The sequence below is a fragment of the Onychostruthus taczanowskii genome, unplaced genomic scaffold (assembly GCF_017590055.1).
Source record: "Onychostruthus taczanowskii isolate IOZ18803 unplaced genomic scaffold, ASM1759005v1 scaffold11, whole genome shotgun sequence".
In the NCBI taxonomy this organism is placed as follows: domain Eukaryota; kingdom Metazoa; phylum Chordata; class Aves; order Passeriformes; family Passeridae; genus Onychostruthus; species Onychostruthus taczanowskii.
Window position 1 is genome coordinate 13,887,435 of NW_024497629.1, and position 18,790 is coordinate 13,906,224.

General features: G+C 39.4%; 1 protein-coding gene across 9 annotated transcripts in view; it reads left to right on the forward strand.

Moving 5' to 3' along the window:
• Positions 1–1,928: 1,928 nt before the first annotated feature.
• Positions 1,929–18,790, forward strand: part of FBXO25 (F-box protein 25) — a 33,851-nt gene continuing 16,989 nt past the window's right edge. For 7 of the 9 annotated variants that reach the window (XR_005953900.1, XR_005953899.1, XM_041421308.1 and 4 more), the window contains exons 1-5: positions 1,929–2,016; positions 4,836–4,979; positions 11,745–11,854; positions 13,176–13,225; positions 16,134–16,226. Coding sequence is in view for 7 of the 9 variants with exons in the window: in XM_041421308.1 (XP_041277242.1) it covers positions 4,843–4,979; positions 11,745–11,854; positions 13,176–13,225; positions 16,134–16,226 (390 nt within the window). In the remaining 2 variants the exon portion in view is untranslated. Of the gene's footprint in view, positions 2,017–4,835; positions 4,980–11,744; positions 11,855–13,175; positions 13,226–16,133; positions 16,227–18,790 lie in introns of those variants that run through there. The other 2 variants (XM_041421344.1, XM_041421355.1) reach the window with 2 other exon arrangements.

The window sequence follows — 18,790 nt, forward strand, 5'->3', positions numbered from 1 at the left end:
CAACAGGACAGGGAAAAAAAAATTAAAAATGTCATGGGTCCAGATAACGACAGAGAGCCAATTACCATCCACCAATAACCATAATCTACCAATTACCATCACAGGTAAACCAGAATCAACTTGGGGAAGATTAATTTGCTGTGAATTAAAAATTGGGTATTTTAAAAACAGCACTGTGAGAAACAGAAACAAAAATAAAAGCACCTTTTTGCAAACTCCCTTTTTTTCCCAGACTCAACTCCACTCTTTGTTCTTGACTTTTCTGCCACCTCCTCTCCTCCACAAGTGTCACAGGGAGATGGGAAACTGCAGTTGGGCTCTGTTCATAACGCTTTGTCTGTGCCGCTCCTTCCTTCCCAGGCTGCTCCCCTGCTCCAGCATGGAATTCCTCTCACTGGACAGAGTCCTCCACAAACTGCTCCAGTGGGAGGCTTTCCCAAAATGCTGCACTTTTTCAAGAAGTAACCTCCTGCTTATTTTCAGAGTTTTAAAGCTGCTTTCTCCTCAGGTAAACACAAGAGAACCGCAGCATATTTTCTGAAGTGCATCACTTTTGGATTAGATGTTTCGCCCATGAAGCTCTGCTAGCAAAATCCAGCCTGCCCTAAAGGAACAACCCCAGCAGAGCAACGAGTTAACCGAGCACTCATTGTATGTCCACACACCCCAGGACACCTCAAAGACAGAAAATGCAGAAGGATCCTAGAGACAAAAGGATTCGTGGCACTTTATGAAGGAATTTTGTAGATCCAGGTGCCAAAGAGAAAAAAACAAAAAAAAAAACAACAACAAAAAAAAAACAAACAAACAAGAAAAAACCCAAAAACCAAAACAAAAAAAAAACCAAAAAAACCCCTTTTCATGGGCTGGAAAAGGATTGACACACTCCTGGCAGAGTAGTGGTGTAGAGTTTTTTATATTGACTCACACTCACATCATTTTCCAGTGCAGGGCTGGGAATGTTTCCAATCAGGCAATGGCACAGAGTGGCCTACGGGCCGTGGCGATGCAAACGCAGCACCTTTGCCATGGCTGTATTTGTGCCAGGATATTGGGGTCTTGAAAAATATTTGGGTATCCAACTTCTTTTTTTTCTGTCTTCAAGAAAAGAAAGGAATCCTATCTCTAGCTTAATTATTAAAAGTAATATATTGAGAACACAATGGCTCCCAGACCAAATATAACTACTCAGGTAAGCTTTTTAAGACCAAAGACAGAAAATAAGCCCTTCCAGTCTGAATTTTTGCTGAATTCTGTGCTGTTATGACACTGAAATTCTTTTATAAGCTCATAAACTCCATTTTCTTATGGGAAAGACTAGCAAAAACATTAAGGATTGCTTCCAGGTAGGGACAAGTTGCAGTAATTGTAGCATTGTCAATCCTAAGCATTAAAATAATTAAATTAAAAAAGCCTTTTTCTACAGCACAAAATTTCGAACCAATTACAATGTTTGAAAATACTATTTTTATTTTATTATTAATGCTTTGACTTTTTTTTTAGTGGTTTTCTCCATAACTGATTTTAAGTGAAAATAACTGATTTTAAGTGAAATCTCAAATGTTTATACAATCATCTGTTAATGGTTTAAGGTTTTAAGAAACAAGGCCCTCCATAAACTTGGTTTTCCAGGCACGCTGGCACACCCGGGGCACAGAGGGGGGGCACACGGGCTGGGTCACACTGCTCACAACGGTGCGGGGGGGTGGGGGGTGGTGATCCCTAGGGGGTCCACCGGGGGTTTCCCGCCCCGCCCCCGCCGACCAAAATATTGGCACGTGCGGCCCGCGGGCGTCCGTCACGTGACGCGGCCGGCTCGGGCCGGGCGGAGACGGCCCCGCCCCGCTGCGCCAATGGCGGCGCGCGCTGCCGGGTAGCAACAAGCGCGGCGGGCGGCGACCAATCAGCGTGGGGGAGGCGTGGCCAGCGCGGCCCATGGTACTTCCGGCAACAGCCCCGGGCCCGGGCCGAGCGCCGGGCGGGGAGCGGCGGGGACGGAGGGAGCGGCGGCGGGAGGTGAGCGGTGAGCGCGGGCCGGACCGGACCGGCAGCGGCGTCGGGAGGACACCTGTAGGGCCGTGTGTGTGAGCCCCGTCGGCCTGCGGGGTTGGGGCTGAGCGTGGGCAGTCGTGGCTTGAGGGGTTTAGGGTTGGCTCTTAAGGGCGTGTGGAGCCGAGGGAGCGTGGGACGCGGTGCTGGGAGTCAGGGTGGGCAGAAGGGGCTGGGCCGAGGCGGGACGGGCGGCACTGGGCGCTCTGGAGGGGGCGTGTGGAGCCTGCCTGGGGCGTTGGGATGTCATTAGGCTCTGTGAGGATGGCAGCAGCACGGTGTCACCAGGGGATAATCCTGCCTCGCAAGTCTGGTGGCCTTCTACGGTGGGATTTCAGGTTGGTGGATGAGGTCATACAGGGTCACACCGTGACTGATGTAATTTGCCTGAATTTATGAAAAGCATTTGACTCTGTCCCACACAAATTCCTTGTCTCTGAACTGGGCAGACATGAATTTGACAGATGGACCGCTGGGTAGATAAGGGACTGGCTGGATGGTCGTCCTCAAAGAGTTGCAGTCAATGGCTCTGTGTCCAAGTGGAGATGAGTGTGACATTCTTGAGGGGTTGGGATTGGGACTGGGCCTGTTTAACATCTTTACTGGGGACGTGGACAGTGGGATTGAGTGTATCTTCTGCAAGTTTTTGGCACCAAACTGTGTGGTGCAGTCAACAAGCTGGAGAGAAGGGATGCCATCCAGAGGGACCTTGACAGGACAGAAATGAGTGTGTGCAAACCTCCTGAAATTCAACAAGGCTAAGTGCCAGATCCTGCAGCTGGATCATGGCGGCCCCAAGCAGAAGTAGAGGGTGGGTGGAGGATGGACTGAAAGCAGCTTTGAGGAGAAGGACTCAGGGCTATTGGTTGATGAGGAGCCCAGCATGAGTCAGCAATGTGCACTTGCAGCCCAGAAAGCTGGAGGTGTTCTGGGCTGCACCAAAAGAAGTGTGGCCAGTGGGTCAAGGGAGGTGATTCTGCCCCTCTGCTCTGCTCTCCTCACACACCACCTGCAGTGTTGCATCCAGCTCTGGGATTCTCACCATAGGAAGGCTGTGAATGTGCTGGAGAGAGTCCAGAGGAGGGCTAGAGCACCTATGAATACTGGCTGAAAGAACTGGGGTTGTTTAGCCAGGTGAAGAGAAGGCTTTGAGGAGACCATTAGAGCAGTCTTCCAGCCCTTTAAAACAGGGCTACAGGAGAGCTGCAGAAGGTTTTTTACAAGGGCCCATAGTGATAGAACAAGGCAGAATGGCATCAAACTGAAAGCAGGTAGGTTTAGGTTAGATCTTAGTGAAAAGCTCTTTACTCTAAGAGTGATGAGGCACAGGTTACCCAGAGGAATGGTGGGTATCCCATCCTTTTTGCATTCAAGGCCAGATTGGATGGGGCTCTGAGCAACCTGGTTTAGTGGAAGGTGTCACCCAGATTGGAACTGGGTGGTCTTTAAGGTCCCTTCCAACCCAAACCATTCTGTGATAGAGACACCAGTACGAGGGGAGTACTGAACAACTTCTTGTGCTTCATATTATTCCTAGGAAGCAGTAAAAGGATTGGAAAAGCAGATAGGCATGAATAAAGTTTATTGCAACTGGGGGAGTGGATGATGTAGATTTTGGAAAAGGCTCTAGTTAGGAGCAGAGGAAAGCTGAGTTATTAGTAGGAGGGGGACTTTAGTCAATCCTGAGGTCTAGGCAATGCACTTTGTTTTGCGTACTATGCAGATTTTTAAATAAAGAAAAACCCAGCTGGCTCACTCAGCCTCTTGTTTTATCCTCTTCTAACAAATACATTGGGTGAATGCTGGTCAAGAGTGCAAATTTTTAAATAAATTCACAGTGATGTTTACTGATGGGGCCTAATATTTTTTTAAAGTTGAAAAAATATTAGAAAATGCATGTTTGTGGGGGCCAAAGCTGTTGCTGTTATATACTAACATGTGTTTTGAATATGATAATGCTATCTTCCCTCTATAGCTTGCATATGAAATCCCTTGTTAAACGAAGGAGCAATATTTTTGTGTGATGAATGGGAAGACAGCAAACACTGGCAGGGTTATAGTCTTCAAAGTGTAGAAAACTGCCTTGTTCAAATTCTTAATGTGTCAGAAGTGAATCTCACTTTTGAAAAATGGTAGCAGAACACTGTTTATGTATCTGGGATGACCTGCATCTATTTGTAGGAATTTCTGGAGATGTGTCACAATGGACTTACTTTGTTGCAGTCTCCATTTGTCCTGGTATCTGCTTAATAGGTTGGCATGGCAGGTGGCCTCAAAAACAACATAAAAAGATTTTTGGGAATGTTAAAATTCCTTTCCCAAAATACCACTACGCATTGTACCATAAACTCAGTATTTGTAAGGATTAGAAAAAACAAAAGGAGCAACACTGATTTTGTGAGCTGTCGATCTCTTTAAGAGCATTTATTAGTCACATATGAAAATCAGTAATCTGTTTTATGATAACAGAGCAGATTGCACATGATATAATTTATATAATTTTCTTTTTTTGTATCATTCCATTCATGGGCTACCAGGATTTTTTTCCTTGTTCTCCAAAGAACAAGGAAATCTACCTTGATCTAATAAAATGCTGAAAGACAAGAAGAACATCATTAGAGAATTAAAAAATCTACTTAAACCTGTTTCTTTAAAGGATGCAATACAGAGAACTTTCCTCAAGATATTTTCTTTTTAAGGCTAAAGAGAAAACTGAAATAATGACAGGAAGTTTTGAAACTTTTTAAATAAATAATAGACAAAGAATCTCTTCTTGATGCTTATAGAGAAACCATGCCATTTTTGGGCCAAGACTGGAGATCCCCTGGATGGAGATGGGTTAAAACAGAAGATGGATGGAAAAGATGTGAAACCTTTAGTCATGCACTTGAGGATGGGAATAATCAGCTGAATGATATCAGCCACACTGTGTAAGTTTAAAAAAACAAGTGATTCTGCATGAATTAATAGCAGGTGGGAAGGCAAAATTGACTTAATTTCCATTCACATTGCAACTGTTTGTGGTAGCTGATGTCATCTGTATACAAATGCAATCATGTGTTTTGTTAGTTAGGCAGACAGGAGACCCCTGTGGAGGCTGTCTCTTTTTTGTCACTGCTTTGTGAGTTGCTTATTTGAGGCAGCCAGATTCCTTCTTATGTCTTCATATCCCTATATGTCTTTCAAAATAATAAAACAATAAATACTTTAAAAAAAAGGAAAAAAAAAATAAACACACACACCAAAAAAAAAAAAAAAAAAAAAAAAAAAAAAAAACCACAAAAAAAACCCACCAAACACCAAACAAACAAACAAAAAAAAATACCACCAAACCTGCCCCCCAATGCCTGTTGAGTACTATTTAAAGGTAAAAGTGACACTTGTCAATTGCAAGTGCAACAGGCATATTGAACCTGGAAGTGAATGAAGGCTTTCTGCTGTGGGTGTTGGATTAGTTTGTGGCAGCCATAAAATGCCATTGCTGCAAATATCCAATCAGTGGTAGCTTAATTCTCATTCTCTAACAAAATAGGTGACTGTATGTGCTCCTGTAGGACAGGTGAGAAAGAGATTAGGTAAATCAAGTAATACTTGTGGCAAACACCAACTGCTGTGATATAAATTATTTTGTCAAAACAAACTCCTCCACAAAGAAGTAATTCTCAGGGGTAGGATCTTGGTCATAAATTCCAGCATAATGTGCTCATAATGAGGAAAGGAAACATTCGGTGTTTTGTTGTTAGTCCAGTAAAAGATAACTCATCTGGTTTAGAGAGGGATTTACTGGGAAGCTAGGTATTGCTGTCGTCACACACCTGTGTTTTCTAAATTTGTAAAGCAATCCTCAAGGGAGTTATCAAGCAGTGAAGCATTATTATTAAGCTTAACCTACTGTTTCCTTCATGCCTTTTTTCCTTTTGTGTTAATCTCTCACTGATCTCATTTGGGCTTCTTTATCCAAGAAAGTTTTGTATCCACAGTCTGGCCACTGTGGATACAAAACTTTGTCTGAAAGAATGTTCAGTAAGCCTCCAACATAAAAGTTACCTTAAATACCTTTGAAAAAAATATTCTTTTTTATCTCTTTAATGATATATTTGGCAAAGTAAGGGAAATCTAATAAGTATTTAGCAACTGTGCAAGTTGCTTCAAAAATAAATATCATGTAGGTTGCTTAATTAATACTGTTTGAGAAGTATGAAAGGAATGATAAGTCTTTGTGAATACCGTTAAGATTTCTGCTCCTTTTTTTGTGTGTGTATAAATGTATATACGTATGTTTTCCCCAAAGAGAAAGGTGAGGTATTTTTATGGCTTCTTTCAGCAAAAATACTGGATTGATTTTTTTTTTTCTTTTTCTTTTTTTACCTTATTTTTGGAACACCCTAGAATTGAACTCTTCTGGAGCCAAAAACTGTGGCTTTAATTTTTGTTTCTTAATTTTACTTTTGTCTATTCAATTAAAAAAATATGTTGTTCAAACTCAGACTAGAGAATTCAAGTTGGTACGTCTTGGCATTGTAGCACTACTTTGGAGTAATTTCACTACACTTTTAACTTTGGATCTATGATTGTAACTTGAACTTTTTACATGCCAGTTTAGTTTTGCACTAAACTGCAATTAATGTCTGTTTGCACAACATTATGGAACAATTTCGAGTGGAAATGACCTCTGAGCGTCATCTGGTTGAAACACATACTTAAAGCAAGGCCAGCTGAGGTTGGGTTCTGCAGGGCCTTGCCCAGTTCAGCTTTGTGCTTTTCCAAGAATGGAAGATCTTTTCTGGGTTCCTGTTCTAAGTTCTGTTACTGTCAATATTGTTATTTTGTTGTTGTTGTGCTGTCCTACGCTGCATCATTTCTCCCTGCCTTCCTAATTTCCAGTAAAAGTTTCTCTTATCACAGGTTGTGTCCATTACCACTTGACTTACTACTGCCCACCTTCTCCAAACTTAGTCTCACTCTATCTTATATATAGCCTCATATTAAAAACTGGCAGCAATTAGATTTCCCTACGCCACCAGCTCTCAGAACTGAGCAAGGTCAGCTCTCTACCCTTGTGCACCATGTACTCCAGTGGCTTGGTGACTCCCCACTGGAGTTGTTCCAGTATGACAATATTTTCACTGTACTGGGGGGGCCCCAAACTAGGCACAGTGCTCCAGATGAGTACTCATGCCAAATAAAGACGGATGTTTGCTTCTTTCAGTCTGCAGGATACACTTTCCGTAGCTCGATGCAGGGTGCAGTTGGTTTAACACAACACAAGGGCACACTGCTGACCTGTTTTCAGTTACTTGTCCTCCAGACTCCTGGCTCCTTCCCTGCAAAACTGCTTTCTGTCCAGTCTGTACCCAGCACATACCCAGGTTTGGGGCTCTCCTGTGTCACGGGCAGGGCTTCACATTGTGGTACAGCAGTGTAAGATGTGTTGCTGGCTGGATCTCTGTACCATCTTATGCTATTTGGAAATAATTATGGTGTATATTGAAGATAGCGTAGGAGATTTGTTAACATGATGTAGCACTGAAGAAAAATGAGACTTTATCAAGTGCTTCCTTGTAGAAGAAACGTAGTAAACAGTGCAAAAATACCTATTTCTCTCTTCAAGCTGCCCTGTGAATAGGGAAGATGGTGTATGTCAGTCTGGCAGTTCTAGCAGGGTTTTGTTCATTTATATCCATTGTAAGGAATAATCTTTTTCACTAAAATATTCTGTAAAAATCTCTTCTGAAGTTAGTACTTTAGTATTGTATTTAAGGGAGCAGTTATAGCAGTTTTCCTTTATAAAGAAATAAATTCAAGCTATCTAGTTGAATAAAACCCTTTCTAGTTTTGTTTCTATTCTCTTCTGTGAGAGAAAGTGTAGATAGAATTGTTTGCCAAATATTGTCCTTTAACCATTGCAAATACTTTCTCTTCAGAAATTAGGAGGATATAATCACAAACAGATTCAGAAATAAACCTTAAAGACACATAAGTTACATAAATTGAAGAATGTGTTCTTGTTAAAATAGAACTTATAACCTTGCTTGATTAATCATCCAATGCCTTGGTGAATCCAGCTGCTGAATTAGTAAAATTGGTAGACCTGATGGTAACCGTGCTTGAACAAATATAATCGCTTGTGCAGAAAGAGTTTTAATTATTTGGCATAATAATTAATTGCTTCAATAATTGCACTTTAGATCTTTTATGGAAACTAAGATTGAAAAAAAAAGAGACCATCACTTCAGTAGGTCTTAGTTATTTGCCTAAGAGTGCCTTGTGATCAAGGCATATAGTATCTGCAGATGTGGCTTGGGCTGTGTGCGTTCTGGCTCTGTGGTGTGAATGCTGGCCGTGACTGCCTGTAAAATCAAGCAAAGATAGACACTTCCAGTGCTGTGGCACTGTGTCCTTGAAACCTTGTGGTGGAGAGAAGCTTGGTGGGGGTGGAGCTGCCTTACAGAATTGTATGCCAGTGTCTTTCATTCGCCTGCAGCTTAGGAGTAAAGCTGTCTTATGTCTTCTTTTTGAGGTAAAAGAATTAGACTAATAAGATTTTAATGATGGTGATATTTACTTTTTGTGTGTTGGGTTCATATGAACAGATTGGGCTGACAAGGTAGTAATTTCAGTCTGTGGTTTCTCTTGTCTGATTCTGTGAGACACAGTGTTCACAAGAGCAGTTTCGATTCTGGATAGAAGTCCTTGGATTTGAATCTGTGAACAGATAACATTACAATATATTTGTCAAATGAAAAAATCATTTGGTGCGTGCACTTAGCTCAGGATTTTCCATGGTCAAGCTGTGAGAGTCACTTCTAAAATAATTTGTCTCTGTAAATAATTGCAAGAGTTGAGGGCCATGTGAAAAGAAGCAAGGAGATGAGGGAGAATAGTTGGAGCTCAGATAGACCTGTCTCATTTTCCATCATTTTAAGTATCATACCCAAGAGGTTATTTAAATACTGCCATGAAATTACTTTTTGGGAAAACTGAAATTGTTGCATGATCTATTGAAGATATGATAGTTCTAAGGACACCAGGTACTTTGCTTTTAAAAGCTTTAGAACAATTTTTATGAAGTAGTCATCAAGACAAGAGAGTAAGAATAGCTGTAAATTGGCAGTATTATGTACATATTTAAATCCTGCCAGGTACACTCAAATGTCACGTGCAGTATTATAATAAAAACACTAAATTAAGACTTCTGTTACGCCATATGGCACGTGCAGCACTTGATTTGGTTTCTTGTATCTTATCTTGGTGTTTGAGGGGGCAGGGGTTGCTTTTGGAACAGTAGAGCAGCTTTATTACTTGCCAAGCAGCTCTGCAGATTTCTGGAAGGGATGCTAGCAGTCATTGGGTAACTGTGTCTGTCCCATTCTTCTGATGTCTGTGGGACCCTTGCTTTCACTCATTACTTTCAGACTAAAGGTTTGTCAAGAGGAGTGGGATGTTTACAGATGAGTAGGGAAAGTCTGTGTGAAGTGGAACAGAACATGAGGAAATAAAGCCTCATATCAGAAGATCCTCAGAGGTAACAGTCCAATTTGTCTTTTCTCTAAAGAGACTTAAGGAATTCCAGGAGTGTCACAGGCAAATTTGAATGCTAGATGAAGACTGTTTGAAATAAGTCTTCATCTTCACAATTCCTTACACTTATTGACTGCTGAAGCTGCCTTAGTTATTTATATGATGCTTGGGGAAGTATATCTTATGGGGTGTCAGGAGTGGGATTCAAATCACTTCAAGTATCTTACTGGCCTGAATTACCTTCTAGGGACACTTGGATCCAGGAACAAAAGAAGGAATCTTTACATATTAACCTTCTTCTAAGCAGGCCTTCAGGAATGTGGTCTCCCACCCTCTCCCAATTGCTTGCCCTGGTCAAGGGGCATGTGAGAGTTTCTGTGCTGCTTGGATTATGTTTCAGAGTATCAGGGACCTAGTCTTGTATCTGTTGTTAGGATGATAAAACTCTGGGAGCTTTTGGCTCGATTTCTGGTTCTGTAGCAACTCTTCAGATTCTGCCATAGCTTCTCACATGATGTGGTGATGCAGCCAATATGTTAAATCATAATTAAATTCATTTTAGTGAGTTTAGAGATTTCCTATATGATAGCTTTGGGGAGAAAAACCCCACGAAAACAAACTGCTCGATTGAAATGTTGCATAAGCAAATAACTTGTGTTGATGTTTTGCTTTTGTCTCTTGCTGGTTTCTTCCCTCTGAACTCTTTTGCTGTTTGACCAGATGTGATATTTGGCACTGTTGTATAGAATGTTTAAGGTATTGAGTCTTTATCCTCTGCTTTAAAAATATTAAGGATTGAACTAATGCCATCACCTTGTATTGAGCACTATCTGAATGAAGATGTTAGGTTTAAATCCTGGAAAAAAGCAACTTTCTTTTTCTAAATCTTGTTAACTTGTGTGTCTTTAAGCTGAGATAGTATGTATTGATTAGAACAATTCAGAAGCCAAACATTTTTACAGTGTTGTTTAACAGATGGCTCAAACCTGAAAATTTTAACTCTGTAAGCTAGTAGCAATAGACTAAAATGATTTGATTTTTGTCACTTAATGCCCAGATACAGGTTATTTTTTAAAAAGCTTCTGTCTTACAGTGTTCAGTTGTTTTAACCTGAAGTTCAAACTGGCGGTGATAAAAAGCAATTTAGATTTAAAATAGTAATGAATGTGAGGAGTTTCATATACAACTTTGTTGCCAAAGAGCAGTAATGTAGAGATAAATAAGTCCACTTCATTACCATGTATGCTTCATTATTCTTATCTGTGCAAGACTGTGGCCTTCATATGAAGTATCTTCCTTCTCAGTACTAGAAAAGAGAACACCCATTCTTATCTTTGTTGCTGGTCCTTACAGTTATCTGCAAAAATGGAATGAAAATTTCATGAAGCTGTGTAGATTTCCTGTAGCACAGACAGTTTTAAATTCATATACATTTTAGAAATGTTAGCTTATTAAAAAATATTTTCAGCAATTTATATGTGTAATCTTTTATATTCACACTGTGTGTTTGATATACGTAAGCATTTGGTGTAGTCCTCTGTGTTGGGTTACATAGTTAACTGTCAGAAGTGACATAGGTGGAGTTGAGTCTCTCTGGCAGTGACAGACCACTTGCCTCTTGATGCTGTACAAATCGTTGGTAAAACAGTGCCATGACACCTGTAGTATGTACAGAGTTGTGAATCAAGAGTTTCTTAAAAGGAGGACTTCGTTTGCCCCAAAGGTGACAGTAGTAAGAGAGATGTTGTTCATTGCTGGCTTTCTGCCTGTGCAAGGATGTGCAATAATTCTTCACAGACTCTTTACCTGTGTGCAGTTAAGACTTGGTCTACTTCAAAAAACAGATTTTTGTACACCAGAACTCTGCAGAGTTTTACAGTTGTCCAGCTAGTACTGTCTCCTCAGTCCTTCCTGAATGTCAGTAATGATTTTCAAGGTACCTCTTAGGAAGATACTTTCATGTATTAATCACTTTGGCATAAAATTCAGCCCCTCTGGGAAGAAAAGAAGACAGCTTCTCTCCAGATACATGTTGCTATAGACAATGAGATAGAGACTCTTAATTAAGAACATGATTTTTTTTTCCAGCTGGTAGACTTTAATGCAGGAAATTGTAAGATGTATGCTCTTAAATATTTAATTACTGCTATTCTAATTAGATGTTTTTATTTCAGTATCATAACTGGAGATGATGAGAATGAAGAAGTGTACAATACTGAAGACTGTGAGTTTGCAGCCAAGAAAAGGAAAAAAGATCATTTTAGGAATAACACAGATTCACAATGTAAGGCTGGGGTTTTTCATTTATTTTAGAAGACACATGTAGATTCAGAGAAATGTTATAGTAGTAATGTTATACTCACCTATAGAGTAGCCTTCCAAATTATGCCTATTTCTGCATTGGCAACAAATTCTGGTGTCAAAAGTGCTGTTTCTTAACTGAAACTGTGTTATTAATCATTTATTATTTTGGATTTTTTTTATCAAAGATCCAAAGGTAATTCATTTAAGAATAGTAATTGCTGAGTATTAGGTGTCTTCTGATACTAACCACTGTTATGTTTTGTGGACTAGTTTTAGATTAAATTCTTCTGGATGCTTATGGGAGCTTCTGCTTCCCAAAGCAGATGGTTTATTTTGTTTATTTCAAGTTCTAATTAGTCAACCAACTCCAGAATCAGTTCATAAATAAATATGTTTTGTCATAACAATCATATCTCGTGATAGAGATTTTATCAAGACTGAATTTCTTGGAGACAAGTCCCTTTAAAAAAATTAATATATGAAAGCCATTTTATTGGCTCTCATGTGTAATAGATTGCTTGTACTTTTGACTGCAAATGTGTATGACAGCAAGTAAAGCAGAGAATTTGGTAGAGTAGGTAAAAAAGGTAAGTTGGTTAGCAGCTAGTTGGCATTTCTAATGCTTTGATCTTGAAATGATCTGTTATTTGTGTATCCCCAAAAATTGTTAGAGATGGTGTTGCAGAAAGCTGCAAGCTTCTCCAGGCTTGCCTGAGTTTCAGGTATTTCAGAAGATTCAAGGGGCTGCATGTCTCATTTGACAACATGCAAGACTTGTAAAAGCTGAAGGTCAGCCTGATTGCCTTCATTAGTCTTGTACCTTTGACTTCCCTGCTATCCTCTGCAGTTAGTTGAACCAAGTCAATGTATAACAGGCACCTGTACAGAAGAAAATGAATTAGAGGGGTGGAGTGGTCAGGAACAAAAGTGTGGTCTGTATCTGCTGTACTTTCAAACGCTGAGGAGCCCGTTGTATAAAAAAAAAGTCAGGAATTATGTAGGACATAATTATGTTATGTCAGATTGGTGACAGCTGACAAAAGTTGCCATTCATCAACCAATTGTGTGCCAGGTCTTGTGGTTTAAAAAAAAAATAAATTTTATAACTTTTCTATTATTTTCAGGAGGTCCATCTTGAGACAATTTTTAGTTATCTTTTCCATCATTTATAAACTTCCTTCATTAAAACTGTTCTGCTATCTTACGAAGCATTTTATTGAAAATTGTATGTTTAATTGAGTTTCTGGAAGGCATTAACTAATGTGGAAGCCTAAAATGCTTATATTTTGATTTTATTGTAGGTTTTTATCGTGAAAAGTGGATTTATGTTCATAAGGAAAGCACCAAGGAAGTAAGTCTGCATGGTGCGGGTCAATCTTTGTGGTTCTTGACAGACAGTATATTGAAAAAAGTATTTTTGCCATGTGTTCTTAGGGGCTATGCTTAACTCTCTTCATTGGCAATACTGGACACCTGCACATGGTGAGGCAAAGGCAGCTGTCCAAGTGACTTGTAGGTAGGTCTTTGTGGCAGACATGTGGGAACTTGCTAGGACAGATACACAGTTCTTCATTACTTATCCAAGCCCTTCTATCTTTCTACTGTCTCTTTGAACTAAAATTGAAAGTATTTGCAAAACCCGAGAAATATCTCCAAAGAAGTTGCTTGCAGGCAGCCACCTGGTATTTTGGGATCTTGGTGTAAATTTGGATGGAAGTAAGTAAAGCATCAGTTTCAAACTTTACAAAGAGGATCTTTATTTTCAACCAAGTCCACATGCTTTCAGTTTGGGATATAAACTCTATCATCTAACTGTAACGGGAATATGAAAGCTCTTGGAGTCACCTCTTGGAAAGTCAAGAGTTAAAATACATCCATTTTATGTAGAGATTAAACTGTCTTGAAGTGTGAATTTCATTCCTGTGCTGATTGCCATGGCTATCTGGGATGTGTGAAGCTTGAACACCAGTAAGGAGGTTTTACATCCACATGGTCATGTCAGCCAGGAGAGGGGGAAGGAGGTGAGGCTGATGACTGTAGCCATGCAGGGAAAAGTAGCTTTGCATTTTAGAGCTGAGAGAGACAACCCGGAGCTTTTTACTCAGGAAGGGCATGCTGTGGAGAAGAGCTTACATAAAAGGACATACTGCAAGACTTTGCAGACCTTATATACCAGTGACCCAGAGACTGCCCATCTAGATCTGAAGGGTACTTTAAAGCCTTTCACCAGATTCACAGCCCTCTTTCTGCTTTATCTCCTAGATTACGTTACTTAGATTGGTCTGCAAAAGTCTCGAACATGCTTTTTCCTTTTGTGCTGTCTTAAATTAGGGTGAGAAGGAGCAGGGGGAGAACAGACTGTCACCAGTCCTTGTGGTGCTTTGAATGATAAGGTTAAGCTGAGGTTTCAAAAGTACATTGAGGCTAAAATACAAATAGCCTAAAATCATGCACTGGTGTCCTTCATAACCCATATATAAAGGGTTTCTTTTTCCCCTACTTGTGCAGAAGTTGGTGTACTAGTCATGTGTGAGTATTTGCTTCTGTTCCTTGTCCGTTCAGAGAACAGACAAAGTATTTTGGTTACCTTCTAATATTTGACCATTCATCTTTCAGATTTATTTGGATTTTTAATATAAAAAACAAACCAGGGATGATTAGAATTAAACACTTATCTTTCAAGTAATTATTTGTATAAATTTAAAAGCTTAGAGTACTAGGCTGAAAAAGTAGCAAGGAATAACCAAAAAATCCAGAGCAACAATCTAAGCTAATCTAAAACATAATTTGGAGGCTCTAGTTTTCCTTACAGGTTCTGATCTTTCTTGATTTTGAAAGAGAGGTCTCACAACCAGGAAACATTTCTTCCCAAACTGGATACTGTTTTTTAGGGCAAGATGAAAAGATAGGGAGGTCTTGGTAAGAAACATGTGAACCGTGCTATGGGAGAGCATTGAAATTGAAGAAAACCAAAGCAAGTGCATGTGTGTGGCTGAAATGAAATTGGAGATGTTTTTGGAATAATTTTGTCATGGTGGTACACTGGGAAAGGTAAAGCTGTAGTTTCATAGCAGTCTGTTCAGGGAAACGTCTCTATGTTAATGTTTTAAGCATGACCTAATGATAATAACTGTTTAGGCAGAGAACAACTGCAAATATTTAAATTTCAACAAAAGTTTAATTGGCTATGTGTTAATTCATTGCTGTTAGCTATGCAAGGTGTGCATATTGTGAAGTGTGCAGTGTGCTTGGGTCTGAGGTGCATCAGCTGAATGAGCAAGCAGTGCAATCCTGAATTTGGTCACTAACAGGCAGTAGTTATAACCACTCTGCAGTGAATTCTTAACTGTCCCATACTGCTGGGGTATATGCATGGTAAGTGTTTACTGAGTCACAAAAAGGAGCATTATTTGTACTTCAAAACTTGTCAACATCCCATAATTTACCAAGTAAGTCTGTCTAGGAATGAGCTTTAAATAGTTATTTATCCTCCTCCTTCCCTGGGCTAATAAAACCATAATAGCACACTGCTCTGTGAGACTCTTTTACCAGTCAGATTTTCCTAGCCTCAGTGTATTTGGTCCTGGGCTCCAGTGTGGCTTTGTGGCTCTAAATGTACTGAGTTTACATAATCCCATGTCATTTTGGGCTGCTTCTACCACCTTAAGTCTTCTCAACAGCCTCTAAAACTTCCATTTTCACATTAGAGTGTGGAGAAGTACCAAAGGAAAATGCACTTGCTTTTGTTCTCAATGTGTAAAAAAAAAAGTCCCTAAGCTTCTAGCACCTGGAAAACAAATTCTAGATGTTGAGACCATTTTTTCTTCTGATCTCAGAAGCAACTTGCTGTGTTCTCACCCTTAAGTGTGGATCAGATAATTCTCATAATTGTAGGCTCAGACAGCTGTACAAGCAAGCTCTTCCTTGTGCATGGCAAATGGGGACTCCCACGAGGGAGTGCCAGCATTGTGACTATGCAAGAGTGGGGTAGATTCCCAGGGAAATCAAACACCAGTGATGCCAGATTACACATTTAATATGAATTGAAAGGCCTTGTCTCCATATCTGATAGTTACAAGTAGTGTATCTTGTTTAATTTAATTTCTTGTAGAACAAGTACCTCTTCAGTCCAGAGGCACTACATTTCAGGGAGCATGGCATCCATTAGCATCAGCTGCATGTCAGAATGCTTTTCTGAATGTTTTGCTCAATTTTGTCTTTGTTTCCTTCCATTTCAAGTGTATTTTTCCCTTTCTCAGAGACATGGCTATTGCACCTTGGGGGAAGCCTTTAACCGCTTAGACTTTTCAAGTGCGATTCAGGACATTAGGAGGTTCAATTACGTGGTCAAAGTAAGCTCTTTATTTTATATGTATATTATAAAAATGCACTTACTGATCTGCCTGTGTATACAAAAGGAATGTTTTTGCACTGAACAGATGATTTGTAATTGTATAAATATCATGATCATATGTAATTTATAATGCAAGTAGCAACTTCAAACTGAGTAAATTTTCTCTGGTGAAAACTCATTATATGGCTGTCTGAAAGCCTATAGCTTGAGGAGGATGGTGATGGCCACTGTGCTGTGTCATTTAGGGGAACATTGATGGTAGTTTCAGTTGTTGTTCATCAGTCTGGGGAATGAACTCTCTTTAAAGGTAAAATCATTTCTATACAACCAAAAATAGCAAAGTGTTATTAATCTTAAATATACTTCGCTGCATCTCAAATATCTTTCAAGTAACAATTTCTAGAAGAGTACTTGATGTACAAATATTTTGCTATTTCTGTATCTTCTGTGACTTCTTACCAGTCCTGTGATTCATTGCAGTTTTTTTATCATGGATGATATCTATGCATTTATCTTTGTTAATATTCTGTACAACTTGAGATTGCAGCCTTAATTACCTCAATGCCTTACCAGCTGCCCTCTTGGAAATGTCTATTTTGGGGATACTGATCTCTTTCTAGCCTGAAGTTTGTCTAACTTGAGGTAGTAAAGTGCTTGTCCCAGCTCCTAGAGTAGCTCAAAATGCAAGTCATATCAGGACTAGAGTGGACTGCTCAGTGGTGAGGCTGTTCACAAATATAATATTGTATTTCTTGGAATGCATCCTGAACTTGAAAAGACAAATAAAAATTAAATAAACATACCAGGAGAACACCCTTACCACTAGCCTGTGGACTATTTGTAGAGAAAACACATTCTATCCATCCCTGTGAAGATGAGGCAATGTATTGTACTTTCAGGAAAACAAAATATGTGAAAACAAATCAAAAAGGATTTGCTTCCAGGCTAGTGGTTAGGGTACTTGCCTGGTTTGTTCTCCATGCAGGGTTTGGGGTTTTTTTGGTATATGTATATGTTGTGGTTTAGAACATTACTTTTTAATGCTTTTTTTGGGAGCAGAATCAAGAGCCTTGATCCTTCCCAAGACTTTTCAGCCTTGAATAGTAGGAAGAAGAAAAACCAAAGCACTTAAAGTGATTTGGTATAAATGGTGTCAATGTTGGGTGTCTCACTTGAATAGCAAGAAGGTAAAAGAAATGCAGATCGAGAATTCTGCATTTGTTTTAGGTGCTGGAGTGCCTGAACTGGGTTGCTCCAAACAGTTGATCAAGACAAAGTGCAAAGTCCAGCATAAGCATGTTGACCCGTTTTTTTTCTGTTCACCAAGAGATACAAAAAGCTGGTTTAGTCAGCCAGGCTTAAGATCATTGAGGAAGGAGCAGTACTTCAAAATTCAGAAATTTGGCTTTGCAATCCAAACAATTTTTCTGCTAAGAGCAGACCCTAAGAAATCTGAGTGAATTTAAAATAGTAGAAACACTTTCAAAGTCCTTTAAATGTTTTAGAATTTATTTGGAATTTTTAAAATTTAAAATTATTTTACAAATACAAAATCTTGATCATGTCTTTGCATCAGTTCCCCTGAAGTGGTGGCTGTTTGTTGATAGCAATGTATAACTCAAGAATTCTATTTTTAAAGACCAAACCCTACCCTAGCTCTTCTTTGATCCCAGACCATCAAGATGATTCTCCAACTACCTAAAAATTTCATTAATTATTAAAAGTTAATATTGATGTCTGTCCAGGACTCTTTTAGGATTGGCAGTGAGGGGGAGAAGGTAGGATCAGTTAGTTTTTTTGTATTTGTGGGTGCTGTAGTGTATTGATAACTTCGTAGCTGTTAAATTCTGATGCACTGAATTTGATATGGGTGGGTTTTGGTCAAATGTTTCTGAGTAAACATAGATCCATTCAAAGTTACAATCCGTAGTAGACAGCATAAGCCATGGCTCTGCATGTATCCGTGTGTGACATCATAGTACTCTCTGCTACTTGCTTTTGCTACAGTCATCTTCATCCTTGCATATTAACTTTCACTGAAATTAGAATTTCCATTACAGTCAGTCAGGTGGAATTTGTTTCTTTAATTTGATCTTTAGACTGAGCAACATAACTGACTTTTTTTTTTTAATTAATGAAGAGAAATGTACCTACTTGCTTGAACTGGCAGACTGCCAGAGACCTCTAGGTATGTTCTCAATTATTAATCAGGCTAATAGGCTTTGAAAAAGCCAACAAAGAGATCCTGGTATCTATTTATACAGTTTTTAAGACTAGATTGCTTGTATTTAAGTACATCAGGACAATTATTTCTTTCTTGTATAGCACATAATATTTTGTCAGAGAACATGCAGAGGAGCCAGAAGTAACATTATTAAATCAGGGACAGAACAGGTGTATTCTTTCTTCCTCCCAAGGAAAATGATTGTTGAGTGAAGTGTCAAATTGGTGTTTTAGAAATGAAGATACAATATAATTTTTGGCAAGCTTAGTCTTTTTCATCCTCTGTGCCAACACTTGGTGCTACCTCGTACTGGAACACTCTTTAGGGAATGCTGTTTT